The sequence below is a fragment of the Ursus americanus genome, chromosome X (genome assembly GCF_024610735.1).
Source record: "Ursus americanus isolate L20-20 chromosome X, mUrsAme1.1.p, whole genome shotgun sequence".
NCBI classification, from domain to species: Eukaryota; Metazoa; Chordata; class Mammalia; order Carnivora; family Ursidae; genus Ursus; species Ursus americanus.
In genome coordinates, this window is record NC_142164.1 from 78,511,673 (window position 1) to 78,525,570 (window position 13,898).

Genomic DNA, 13,898 nt, shown 5'->3' on the forward strand with positions numbered 1-13,898 from the left:
GGATAAGGGGACTACTGTATAAGATGTCCCTCAGTTTTTATTTTTCTTTGAAGTATTTTTTGTTTTTGAAGAAATTGGCTCGTTTCTCTTGAAGGATTTTCTACATTCTGTACTTTATTGATTGTATCCTATGATTTTTTTTAAGATTATTTATTTAAGAGAGAGTGTGTGCATGCTCTTGAGCAGGGGGAGGGGCAGATAGGGAGGGAGAGGGACAAGCGGACTTGGTGCTGAGTGCAGAGCCCAATGTGGGGCTTGATCCCATGACCCTGAGACCGTCACCTGAGCTGAAACCAAGAGTCAGATGCTCAACCAAGCCACCCAGGCTCCCCTGTGTCCTGTGATTTGTTTTAATATTCCCCCAGAACAAAGCACAAAAATACTTCTGGTGTCCCCTATAGTTCCTATAAGTGGGTAGTTAGGTCAGTGCTGTTAAACAGAGATATAATCTGACCCACATGTCATATTTTAAAAAGTAAAATTAATTTTAATGCTGTATTTTTGCTTAACCCATTATTTCCAAAAATTATTTCAGTGTGTAAATACATAAAAATTATTGATGTGATATTTGGCAGTCTCTTTGTACTGAGTCTTAAAAATACAGTATTTATGCTTCCAGCACATCTCAATTTAGATTCTATATTTTCCTTAGATATATTTGATCTGTATTTAGCTATCTTAAACTTCACAGTAGAAAAAAAGAACCACATACCCAAGTTTGTTCCAGATATACTTAAAAGTTTTCTAGTAACTAAGTTGAGTATCAGTTTTTAAATCAGTCAACAATCATTAAAATCAGTAGTCACGGGGCGCCTGGGTGGCACAGCGGTTAAGCGTCTGCCTTCGGCTCAGGGCGTGATCCCGGCGTTATGGGATCGAGTCCCACATCAGGCTCCTCTGCTGGGAGCCTGCCTTCTTCCTCTCCCACTCCCCCTGCTTGTGTTCCCTCTCTCACTGGCTGTCTCTATCTCTGTCGAATAAATAAATAAAATCTTTAAAAAAAAAAAAAAAATCAGTAGTCACTTGTGGGCTTATGGCTACCCTATTGGACAGCTCAGATCTAGAGGTTTGATTAGATTCAAGTTTGGGGGTTTGTTTTGGTCAAGACTACCTCATAAGTGATAACATCCATCAGGAGGTTGGTAATGTCTGGTTGTGGCTCTTTTTGCGTGGTTTTCAGCTGTGGTGGTTGTTGCCTAGATTGATTAATTTGTCTGTGGTTGCAAAATGGTGATCTTCTTACTCTGTCGTTTCTTTATTAACTGGAATACCGTAAAGAGAGATTTCCTCTTATCAATCATTTGGTTACCCTGCGGTACAGTTTGTATAGGAAAGGTGGATATATATGCACTTGATTCTTTCATTTACTAGTTTATAACATAATGAGCTGGTTCTCTGACATTCTCAAGATTGGTTCACTGAGTTGTTTTTGTGTCATTTTGAACTTACCGATTTTAAACATATGAGATGAGTTGTACTCTGTTGTGGTTGTTATTGTTGATCAAGTTGTTGCATCTTAGGCTGGTGGGAACCCATTCAAGTTGACTTCTGAATCATTTTGACACAACTCTTACAGTCTTCTATGTCTTCCCTCCTTTCTGGTATGTCCAGGCTCATCCTTTACATTTCCCAAGATCTGGCATTAGCCATTTCTCTGAGAAGCTCTGACTTCGTATAGTGGGAAATACTGCTTAGCAACTACCATCTGAATACCGGAGTGCTCATGACTGCTGGGTTGTCCAGTGCTTCTAGAGTGTTTCAGTAGACTGGGCTACAAGATGCATTTTTTATTTTGAAGGAAAAATGTATCATGAGTTCATATTGATACTTCAATTGAAATTTTAATTTTCACAGTTTAACATCATTGATTTTATCTTTGAGTCTCCCCAATTATTCTTGCTGAAAATCTTTGTTCCTAGCAACACTAACATAATAACATATTTATTTTATTCTATTCTGTATATAACAGTTTGAAAATCACAATGAGGTATTATTAGTAACAACTTGATTATTGAATGCTATTGAAGATTTCCTTGAGGTCCTTTTTGCCATTAAGCTAATAGCTTATTGGGCATGTATGGCCATGTTCCTGTATCTTAAAGTTATTTGAAAGAATTCTCTGAGTGTTTAACCAGCTTAATATATTGTCATGTTTCTTTGTTTAGTTTTCCATTTTTAAGGGGGTGGTTCATTTTTGTATTTTGATGTAATTTTTTCCAACTTTATTTTGAAAATTTTCTAACCTACAGAAAAATTGAAAGTACAGTACAGTGAACACCTTTCACTGTAGATTCACCAATGGATATTTTTCCAGTTTTTTTTTTTTCTCTCTCTCTCTCTCTTGATTTCCTCCTTCCACACTACACATTTTTTGTTTTTGCTGAACCATTTGAAGGCTAAATACTTCACGCTAAGAACAAGGGATTCTGCTCCGTAACCACAATCCCGTATTACACTTAAAATTAATGATAATTTCATATCTACTATCCTGCCCATATTCACATTTCCTCAGTTGTTCCAAAAGTTTTTTTTATAATTGTTTGTTTTAAACTATGATCCAGTCAAGGTTTATGTATTGCTTTTGGGTATTCTATCTTTTTAGTTTCTTTTTTCCTTATTTCATGACACTGATCTTTTGAAGAGTCTATGTGTTGTCTTGAATGGATATGTTATGGATATGTTTGTTTCCTTTCATTATTGCTTCATTTGTTCCACCTACCCTTGTGTTTGCTACAAATTGGAAGTTTGATCTAGTCTGGAGGCTTGATGGATTTAGGTTAAGTAATTTTTTGGACAGACCATCTCATTGCTGATGCTGTGTGCTCTGTATTGCATCGTGCCAGGAGGTACGTCATGTGAGCATATCCCACTATTCATGATGTTAAGTTTGATCTTCAGTTAAGGTATCAATTGCCAGATTTCTTACCTTTGTAAGTAGTAAGTAATCTTCAGGGGGATTCTTTGGTATCTTGTGAATACCTTGTTCCCAACAGTTTCTTGGCCCTGTGGTTTTCACATTTCGATTTAATTTTTTTTGATAATTCTGTAAAATCTTTATATGGTTCTAAAACCAAAAGTATAATACAAAGTACATGAAACTTTCTTTCTTGTCCCCTTTTCCTCCCTTCCTCTGTGTGTAATCATTTTAATTAGTTTTAGGATTGTCCTTTTGTTGTTGTTGTATTTTAAAAATACCAGTATATTTGTATGTAAATATACTCCTATTCCTTGTCTTAGATAAAAAAAATAGCATTCTATTATGTACCTTGCATATTTTGCTTATAACCTATCCAAGAGACCACTTCGTAACAGTATATAGAGATCTGTAGAAGGGCTTTTCTAAAATATATATATTTATGTATACATTTGTGTGTATTCATGTCCTTCCTGTGCTTGGAGTCATTCAGTGGTGTCTCCCCTGCCTTGGGATAAAGTCAGACCTCTTACAAGACTTAAAAGGCCCTTTATCATTGGGCTTCTGCACATCTCCAGTCTTGCCTCTTTCCCCAGCATGCGTGCACCACATGTGCACGCACACAATTGCTATTATTGCCATACTGAATTGCCCCTTTTTTTGGCCTTTGAAATTTATTAAAATTAATTACTTTTTTGAATTGCTTTGATGTCCTTGAATGAACCGTGAACAAATCCTTGATTTTGCATGTGATGCTTCTGTGTGCATAGACTGTTTCTTCTCTCTGTCCTCACTATTCATCCTGTAGGCCTGAGCTTAAACATATTCCTGGAAGCCTTCCCTAGCCCCAGAGTCTGAGTTACGTGCCCTTCTTATGTGCTGACCCAACACCATCTGTTTATCGTTGTTTTGGTATTCACTGTACAGTGTTCTGATTGTTTACATATATGCCTTCCTCTGTTAGTCCATGAGCTCAGTAAGCATAGGAACCATGGCTCACAGGATATGAAGGCCCCAGTGCCTGGCATTTGGAAGGCATTCAGTAAATATTTATTGACTAAAAGTGGCAGAAAGGTACAAGCCCAGACATGCATTGCAATATCCATAAGACCTAAAACCAAACCTAAATGGAATTTGCTCAGATGTGGTGATCTGAGCAGAAAACGTGAGTTGCCTTATTCATTATGGAGCTGTAGGTGGAGCCCAGACCAGCCTGTGTGGGAGCCTCTAGGTCACCCTGGGATGGTGCTGGCTTATGGCCTGGGCTGAGAGCCAGAGAGGGACACCACCAGCTGCTCTTCCTGAGAGAGAGGTTGGCAGGGCCTGGGGGAAGGGCTAGAGATGAGAAAGTGGCATCAGCCTGTAATTTCCAGAGATGGTGGGAATGGTTACTGTAGGTAGGACCTGGTGGAGGGAGCCGAGCTAGGGAAGAAGAACCTGCCTTCTGCATGGGAGCAAGTGCTTAGGTCATGCTGCTTGGAGCATCTGTTGTGGGGGCCTGAGCTCAGGGACCTGGCCCTTCTTGATGTCATTGGGCCTGGGGTTTACAGGATGCCCAAGCTGAGGAGGAGATCAAACAGGAGATGAACACACTGCAGCAGAAGCTGAATGAGCAGCAAAGTGTACTCCAGCGTATTGCTGCACCAAATATGAAAGCCATGGAGAAGCTGGAAAGTGTCCGAGACAAGTTCCAGGAGACCTCAGATGGTAAGATTTTTCCTTTTACTTTTACTGTCTAAGGTGAAGACAGAAAGCTGGAGTTATGGCAAGGGCCTGTTACAGAACACAGCAGCTCCCATTTTTATGTGCTTTCTGGAAACTCCCAAGAGCCCTAAACAGTAGGGGTTAGTTATCACACCTGTTTTTTAGAGTAGAAAACTGCTGAGGTTCAGAGAGGGTGAATGGCCTACCCAAGGTTGCACAGCTAGTTGCTGGTTGAGCCCAGGGTAGAATTCATGTTTGTGTGGCTCCAAGCCCACATTTCTTCCTTTGTGCTACGTGGCTGGCGTGATGGTTATGAGTGGTTGTGGGGCCATTTTCTTGGGGCCTTCCCCAGACATTCCTCTCCCTTTGGGATGTCCCTGCCCTGTGGATTGTCATTTACAGGTCATTCTTGCCAGGGCGTGGTCCTCAGCCTTGGCAGAGCCTGGGCACTGAGGGGTCACCTGTCTTTCCCTCGCGGCAGAGTTTGAGGCAGCCCGAAAGCGAGCCAAGAAAGCCAAGCAGGCATTCGAACAGATCAAGAAAGAGCGCTTTGACCGCTTCAATGCTTGCTTTGAATCTGTGGCCACCAACATCGATGAGATCTACAAGGCCCTATCCCGCAACAGCAGTGCTCAGGTAGGCTGGAGTCCCTTACCCAGCTAGCCCCCACCATCTCGTTGCCCTTCCCTTTAGGCTTCCTGTCCCCGTCCTCATCTAGACCCCGACCCAGATTCTGACCCATCTGCCTTCTCCTTAGGCATTCCTGGGCCCCGAGAACCCCGAGGAGCCCTACTTGGATGGCATCAACTACAACTGTGTGGCTCCTGGCAAACGTTTCCGGCCTATGGACAACTTGTCAGGGGGGGAGAAAACAGTGGCGGCTCTGGCCTTGCTCTTTGCCATCCACAGGTAAGGCTGCTCCTCCCAGGGCAGTTGACGGAGAGACTGAACTGAGGCCACCAGAGGCTCTGGGGCCCAAGGACATGCAGAGATCTGCAGAGGTGAAGATGTTCTGGTGGAATCTGGATTGCGTCCCTGTTTCCCTACCTACTACAGCACATCTGGCCTTGGTTTCCTGGACCTGTCTTTCCCATCCACCCTCATCCACTCAGCATGCCCTCACTGGCCCCTGCATGTATTCAGTCCCACCACCAGGCTTTTGCTTACATGGTTGCTGGCTAATTAGTCCTTTCTATGCAAATCTAGCTTGACCATCACCACGCCTTCACATCTCATTTTCCTCCTCCTGTTCCTCTAGGAAGCCTGCTTTGACCAACTGTGGTATACCCTGACCTCCCCCTCCTGAATGCCAGTAGTACTTGAATCTGAACCCCACAACTTAATACTTGATTGTACAGCGTCATTCAGCGAGCATTTCTTGAGGGCTGCTCTGTACCAGACTCTGTTGGGGGATTAGGGACACAGATGTGTCAGACATGGTCTCTGTCCTTGAGGAGCTCATGGTCTAGTGAAAGCCAGATGTGTAAACAGTAAGCTAAGTGTCGTAACCGGGTGAGTGTGTGTGCTGTGGATGCACAGAGGAGGGACACCAACCCGATGCGGGGGAGGGTGTGGGTGGCCAGGAAGGGCTTTCGCGGGCAGGTAACACTTGAGCAGGAAATGCAAAGGATGAGTAGAAGTTAGCCGAAACACCAGGAGGCGTTCTAGGCAGAGGATGCCGCATGTGCCGAGAGGCAGGAAGCCACAACAACATGGCGCAGGTGGGTGGGGTAGACCTCCAGGTAGCTTGGACAGTGTGGTCAGAGTCTAGGACAGCTTTATTTCCCCAGCTGGTCTGGAAGCTCTGGAGAGAACCATGTCTTCTCCTGGTTCTGTAGGATCCTAGAGCACAAGGTTGGATTGCACAGGAGGGTTCAGTTGGTAAACTGGCCTTCCGGGGCTCAGGCAACATTAAGACCTGGGTTTTTTATTCTCTGAAGAAATGGAGGGGGATGCTGGCCTGTGTGATGGGCCGTGGGGCTATGCTGCCCCACCCCTGCCCCCATCAGTGTCAGCTCACCTACTGGTTCCCTCCCAGCTACAAGCCAGCCCCCTTCTTCGTCCTGGATGAGATCGATGCTGCCCTGGATAACACCAACATTGGCAAGGTGGGTGCAAGGAAAGTGGGGCCCGGGAGGGAGGCCCCTAGGTTGGGGCTGGGTTTCAGGGAGCAACTGAGTGTGCTCTAGCCGTTCCTGCTGCCTGCTTTCTGTGCCCGGGAGGCTGGGCCCAGGGTCGTCCATCCACGCCGTGCTAGTCAGTGGCCTCTCAGCCTCTCTTCCCCCTGTCCTCCACCCCTTACCCCACCCCTCTGCCTCTGGTTCTGACTGGAAAACACAAGGGAGTATTAGGGCTTCAGCCCTGCTAAGTGCCTGGGGGCCCCTCCCACAGGTGGCAAATTACATCAAGGAGCAGTCGACTTGCAACTTCCAGGCCATCGTCATCTCTCTCAAGGAGGAGTTCTACACCAAGGCTGAGAGCCTCATTGGAGTCTACCCCGAGGTAGGGCGGGCCTGGCTCAGGAGCCAGTCCCACTCCCTGCCTGACTCCCCAGGGCAGGAAGGGAAGGCTGCAGTGGAGGGCCAGGGGGGCGGGGGAGCATAGGGACTTAGGTCCTGAACAGCCATCTGGGCTTGTTGGAGCCCTGCCCTAGAGGCTTAGCCGGCCCAGCTGGGCAGGGCTATTGCATCTGGGGACAGGTGGAAAGGCCAGGCAGAGGCATCCAGACAGCAGAGAAAAGGAGGAGAATGCAGAGGTAGGCAGGGAGAGAAGGCACATGGGACCGAGCACATCCTCTCACACCCAGAGAGAACCATTGCCTGGGCTTTGGGCAGGTATGTAGGGAGGAGGGTTTGAGGCCCCTGGTCCTGGGGCGCTAGACCTCCCCCCCTTAATTCTCTCCTTACAATTTCGTTTTTCTTTTTCTCCCTCCTCCTTCAGCAAGGGGACTGTGTGATCAGCAAAGTCCTGACCTTCGACCTCACCAAGTACCCAGATGCCAACCCCAACCCCAATGAGCAGTAGCAGTAGTTCTGCCCTCCTGCCCTGTCTGGATCCCTAAACTGCCCCTCTCCCAATCTCTGGATATTTGGCTTCCAACCTTCCCCTACCTCCCGTCCCTGTTTGGTATAGTCATGGGATTTAGGCACTGCTGTCAAGCACGAAGAGGAGCAGAGGTGATGTTAGGTCTGGAGCAAAAATTCCTGAGCTTCAGGGAGCATCCTGGCCTTTGGAAGGAGGTGCTGAGCTGAACTGAGCTGAACAGGGCCATCTGTCCATTCCCTACCTTCCCCTCTCCCAGACCTCCCCCCCTCCCATAACCCATAATCATGGGTCCCTTGGGCCCCTTGCATCTTGCTTGTGTGTGGGTATGTATGTGTGTATATATGTGTCCGCGTGTGTGCATATGGGTGTGCTTGCAAAATAATAAAGATATTGGAGACCCATTTTAGAAGGAGCCTAGGCTGAATTTGATTCCAAGAGAGCTTAGTATGACAGCACCCCAGAGCTGGGCAAAGGTATTCAGGACCTCATAGGAATCAGTCACATGAAATTGCCCTCATTCATTCATTTGTGTTTTCATTCATTTGTGTATTTGTCAGACATATATTGAGCACCTTCTATTTGTCAGGCTCTATTCTAGAAATACAGAGCTAAATCAGATAATGATCTCTATCCTCCTACCGAGGAGGTGCAGTGGGTTCATGGTTTCCCATGGTCAGCTGAATCATATTTATAGGTACTTTGAATTTGAGAAGAGGATGATCGCCTCCAGGCTTCCTGGAGAAGGTCACAATTAAGCTGAACCTTGACAAATTGGTAGGATTTGGTTGGGCACTAGGAGCGGAGCCTGGGCTCTGGGGACAGACATTTGTGGGTTCTAGTCCTTTTTTTTAAATCACTTACTAGTTTGATTTTGGGCAAGTCATATGACCTTTCTGTGCCTCAGTTTCCTCATCTGTAAAATGGGGCTAACAATATTACCTACCTCATAGGATTTAATGATGTCAAGCTCCTCACTGGGGGCCTTATCCCTGCTTGGAGCCCACTAGGTGCCGACCCCTCAGAATATAAGCCTTCTCATACCTAGACCCCTGAGGGCTCTGATCCCAAGTGTTGGGAACAGAAGGAACCTCCAAATCTGAGAGATGCTAAATGCCTTGGTTACTGAGAAAGTTCCAGGGCACCGAAGGGGTTTACCCGGTAAGTGAAGGGCCTAAGGAAGCCTATAGCTTCAATCATGTATGGTAACCAGGTGCCTGGGCCCCAACCCGGGTCATGAGGAAGTCGGGGAGAGGTAGCCTGGGCCACATCCCAGCCGAATGTGCGTGAAGTTCCTTCTGGGAACTAAACCGTGTCAGCTGCAGGGACCGTGTAGAGGCAGCAGAGCCTGCTGCCATGAGGTCAGCCTTTGCTCGTTCACATACACTGTCAGACCATCACCTTGTCCTAATTGTATACTGCATTCTTGTTTCTTCAAAGTTAAATCTGTTCTAATTACTCGAGTGACGCATGAATTCATTCTCTAATCTAACACATTAGATTTATAAGTAGAGCTAGCCGTGTTTGACTACCATTGCCCATCCCCCTCTAAACTGCTGTTTGTTTGTTGTACATCCATCTAAACTGTTTTAAGACTTTGACATATATGAGCTCATTGAAAATATTATTGTGTATTTAATACAAATGGTATATTGAGTCGTTCTGCAGTTTGCTTCTTCGTTTAACAGTGTTTTCGAGATCTATGCATGTTGTTTTTGCTAAATGTAGATTCAGTTCATCCTTTGTAATTGCCGTATGGAGTGCCATCATATGACTCTATCACATCGTACCCGTTTCTTTTGTGATAGCTAGTTAAGACTGTTTTATCTTTTTACTATCACAAAGTACGACACAGGAACATTTGTGTATATGTGTACACGCGCGTGTGTGTGTGTGTGTGTGCATGCGCGCGTGTGTATATGAGTTTATCTAGGGTTGCTTCCTAGAAGTTGAATTGCAGAGTCATAGACTATTTATATTTTTGTTTTAAATAGATACTTCCAAATTGCCCTCCTGTACTATTTACTCAATATTTTTCTTGAGGTTGTCTTAGGTGTAACATTGTTATCTACTTCAGTTTCATCCTAAGTAGTGATATCCGTGAAACCACGGGTTTGATGTGCTAATTATGTATTTTTCTAATACATATTAAAAGGCGTAACTCAAAATAAATTTGTCTGTGTTCAACCAAAGAAGTCACATACCACCAGTGGTACATGTGCTGTAGTTTGGGAAATGCTGGCATATCTGAAAGCACAATTTGGGAGTCGCCCTGGTTCAAATCCTAGCTGTAGAAACTTGAGCTTCTTACTTCACCTCCCTGAATCTCAGTTTCCTCATGTAGAAAGGGACTTAATATGTGCCCTACTTTGCACCAATGTAGGGAAAATGAAGTGTGCTAGAAGCAGTTTGGCTGGCACCTAGATCATCACAGGCCTTTCAGTGTAGCAGTTGCTATTCTTCCACTTTACAGATGAGGAAACTGAGGCCCGGGAAGGTTAAGTGACCAGCTACCAGGTAACAGTAAGGATTTGAACCCAGGCCCCCCCCAATTCAGTCTTGTGCTTTCTCTACTACAAGGGTGGTTATCAACCTTGGCTGTGCACCAGAATCACTTGTGACGATTTTTCTTTTTCCTTTTTAAAAATTCAAAGCAATATATACACTGGTTAGGAAGTAAAATAGTACAGAAGGGCTTATAATGCAAAGCAGCTGTTCCCTGCTGCACCCCCACATCCAAAGGGTGTGGAGCTCCTTGCTCTGGTCCCGCCCCTGGAAATCTAATTCAGTAGGTGTGGATAATAATCTGGATAACTAACTCTTACCTCACAGGGTGGAAAGGATTAGATGAGATGCCTTGGACTAAAGCCCTGGCCCACAGGGGCACAAGTGCTGCAGAGGACTTAGGTCCTGAGGATCAGAGAGGTGAGAGGCTTTGTCATAGATCCCAGTGGTTCATTGGCAGAACCTAGACTTCAACCAGGAGGGCTCTCTGTGCTTGCTTGGTGCTTTCCCACTGTGCCATACTGCCTCCTATCATCACAAAGGAACACGTGCTCAGTGAAGGCTGTGCTCAGGTGAGAGCTGATGCCACAGTGTGTTTCCAGGAGTAAGCTGGATCCAAATAGAATCCCTAGGGCTTGTTGGAGGACACTAGGTTGACTCCCTTATACCCTGGACCCAGTAACCTTGGTCTAGGGAGTTGAAGAGTGCTCCATGACCATGTTTACCTTTAACTGGGCACTTTACTCTGGGAATCACTGTGTTGCCCACCAGGGACACAAACATGAGTCAAATCTTTACCCTGCCTTTGAGGAGCTCACTAGTTAGGGGAGGCAGTTCATAGAACAGCCGTTAACCATGAGCAAGCAAAAGGGTGGGCCTGTGGCTTACATAGAGATTCAGGAAAGGCATCCTCTAGTCTAGAAGGTGACACCTGAGCTGAGTCTTGAGAGGCTGGTAGGAATTACCCAGTTGAAGTGGAATGAATTTCCAGGTAATGGGGACAGTATGCACAAAGACCTGAAGGCAAGAAACAGCAAAATGGTTCAGAAGTACCAAATCAAGGTTTGACAGAGTTCAGATTTATCTCGTGAGACAGTGTGGTTCCCAAACTGGCTGTGCACCAGAACCATGTGGAGCATCCTGGGCCCCAGCCTCTAAAAGTTCGATTTCTGTAACTGGGGTGAGGCCTCAGGATCTTGAGTGCTTAGAAAAATGAGCACGTGAGTATAGGGTACAGCCAGGTTTGGGAACTGTAGCCATAAGGCAGTGTGGGAGCCACAGAATGGTTTTAAGCAGGGAAGATGCTGGGTCAGATGTGAATTTAATAAACCTCTTTCTGGTCAGTCACTGGAGATGGATTAGGTTAAATGTGCATACTGTATGCTCCCATGCCTGTAGTTTCCCCGTTGGCTCAATTTCTCGCACTGTGTGTGCTTGTTTTGTCTCTGAATAAGCTGAAAGCACCACAGGGATGGGCCTGGGGTTATCTTGCTACGGGCATATCCCCAGCAAAAAGCACAGTGCCTGACCCAAAACAGGCACCCAATAAATAGTTTTTGAGTGAATGAATGTATGAATGAATGCATTTGTGACGGAGAATGGAGACAGGGAGATCAGCTAGGAAGCTGTTGAAAAGCCCAGGAGGCCTACGCAAGGGCAAGGGCAAGGGGAATGGATTGGAGGCAATAAAAGTGTGAGCCAGACTTGGTGACTGAGGATTACTGGATGTGGAGGTTGACTGAGAGAATAGAATGAGTGCCCATTAGTAGCCCAGATTCCTACCCTATCCCAGTCATTCTCTTTCCTCATCCATCTAAGTCAGAATCTCCTTCCAGCCTCAGCCACTGGAATTCCTCCCTCAAGTTAGTTAAACTTTCTGTGTGCTGTGTGGTTCCCCCCCTCTCCCCCTACCTCCCAGCCATTGATTCATTCTTCCAGTTCAATAAATCTTGGCTAAGCACCTCCTGTATGCAGTGAGGCTCTTCCAAGCCAGGACTCTGACTCCCTCTTTCCTACCTCAAGAGATGTTTTTGAGGGCTTCCCCAGGTAAGACTCCCATCCCTTAGACAGTAACCTAAAGTGAGATGCCCAGATGTCAGACCTGTAAGGGAACTTACAGGCTTTGTCCAACCCCCTCCTGAGGCCCTGGGAGGGGAAGAAACTTGCCCAAGGTCCCATTACTAGAAAGTGTTGGAGCCAGAACTGGAACCTAAGTTCCCTTTCCACATCACCGCTAGAGCCTTGATATCTCCCATCACAGATCAGGACAGGCAGAGGTGGCGAGGGAGAAGGTGGGACTTAGGTTGGCCTTGAAGGTCAGTGTACTGGACAGGCCAAACAAGAAGCTTGCCAATTACACTGCCCCCTTCTGGAAACCCTCAGCAAACCTGCCATGCCCACAGTCCCTTCTAAGGGGTTTCTTAAGCATGAGTTGCCATGCTCTGTACCATGTGACCTCACAATCCTGGCCACAAATGGTTTGGGATAGTATCTGACTCGAGGACAGCCAATCTCAAGGCTATAGCCTATTAGGTGGATGGATGTAAGAACTCCACCTCATAGGGATGGCCTGTATCAAGTGGCCTCCAGGGAGGCTAAATGTGAGGCATTTCGAAGTGAACAATTAATTAGCATTTAGCAAGACAGAAGTGGTGGTGGATGAGGGGTGCCAGAAGCTGGACAGCAAAAGCAAGGAGAAAGCTGCAGGGTGTGAAACATTTATATCATGAGAACATGGGGCCACAAGGTAGCAGAAGCCATGAAGCAGCAAGACAACAATGGGCCAAAAGGACACAGAAGCCATGAAGCAATAGGAGCCACAATGTAGCAGGAGCCACAAGGAACAGAAACCATGAGACAAAACCCTGAATGTGAGATCCATGAAGCAGCAGAAGGCTTAAACAGAGAAGATCCATGAGGCTGCAGAAGCAATGAAACTCAGAGCCACAAGGTAGCAAGGCAATAGGAATTGAAGAAGCTGCAGGAATGACAAGGCAAACAGAAGCTATGACACAAGAGAATCCCTGGATGAACTGGAACCGAAGCCCCAGAAGCCAGGAAGCTGCAGGAGGCCAAGAAGCCGTGAGGCCCCCGAAGGCCAAGCGCTAGCAAGGAGGGTAGCAGGGGAGAAAAAGAAAAGAAGGAAAGAAAGAAAAGAAAGAAAGGTAGTCTTAAGTAGCAGTAGGAGGAGTATAAATACAGCCAGAAAGAAGTTGAGTCACCATTTTGGGAAGCACTAGAGAAGGGAGCAACAGATGCCTGCAGCTGAGGGGGTGACAAGATAAGCCAGGCTCTAGAGCTGCTTTGGATCATGAACCATTTTCGAGTTTCTGTTCCTCCATGAGGCTGCCTGTGTAGCTGTTTTTGTCTTCCTTATTTCCCTATGAATGCTTCAATAAATCTCCATCACTAACCTGAGTGTGTCTGTTCTTGTAATCTAAAAGAAGTTAACACTGTGTGCACTATAGATGGGTGGAAAGCAGGGCAGAAGGTCTTCCAGGTGGGTTTGAAACGAGACACAGGTGGGAATTCGCTCATTCATTCTTTCACATCCTCACCAGCACAGGCACTTCTCATTCATTTACGTACTGGCTTCTTTTTCTCATTCATTCATCCACTCATCGTTCATCTGTTCACCTATTCGTGGATAACTCATTCGTTTTCACGTATTAACTTCTGCACTCAGGCATTGTAAAGCATTCGCTCATTTGTTGGCTCATTTGTTCTTTCTCGG

General features: G+C 45.9%; 1 protein-coding gene across 2 annotated transcripts in view; it reads left to right on the plus strand.

Annotated features, from left to right (window-relative positions):
* Window positions 1-13,582, plus strand: part of SMC1A (structural maintenance of chromosomes 1A) — a 39,435-nt gene extending 25,853 nt beyond the window's left edge. For both annotated transcript variants that reach the window (XM_045799356.2, XM_087859605.1), the window contains 6 exons: window positions 4,465-4,621; window positions 5,100-5,254; window positions 5,376-5,527; window positions 6,657-6,726; window positions 7,010-7,120; window positions 7,559-13,582. In XM_045799356.2, the coding sequence (XP_045655312.2) occupies window positions 4,465-4,621; window positions 5,100-5,254; window positions 5,376-5,527; window positions 6,657-6,726; window positions 7,010-7,120; window positions 7,559-7,642 (729 nt within the window). In that variant the 3' untranslated portion in view covers window positions 7,643-13,582. The remainder of the gene's footprint in view (window positions 1-4,464; window positions 4,622-5,099; window positions 5,255-5,375; window positions 5,528-6,656; window positions 6,727-7,009; window positions 7,121-7,558) is intronic.
* Window positions 13,583-13,898: the final 316 nt, after the last annotated feature.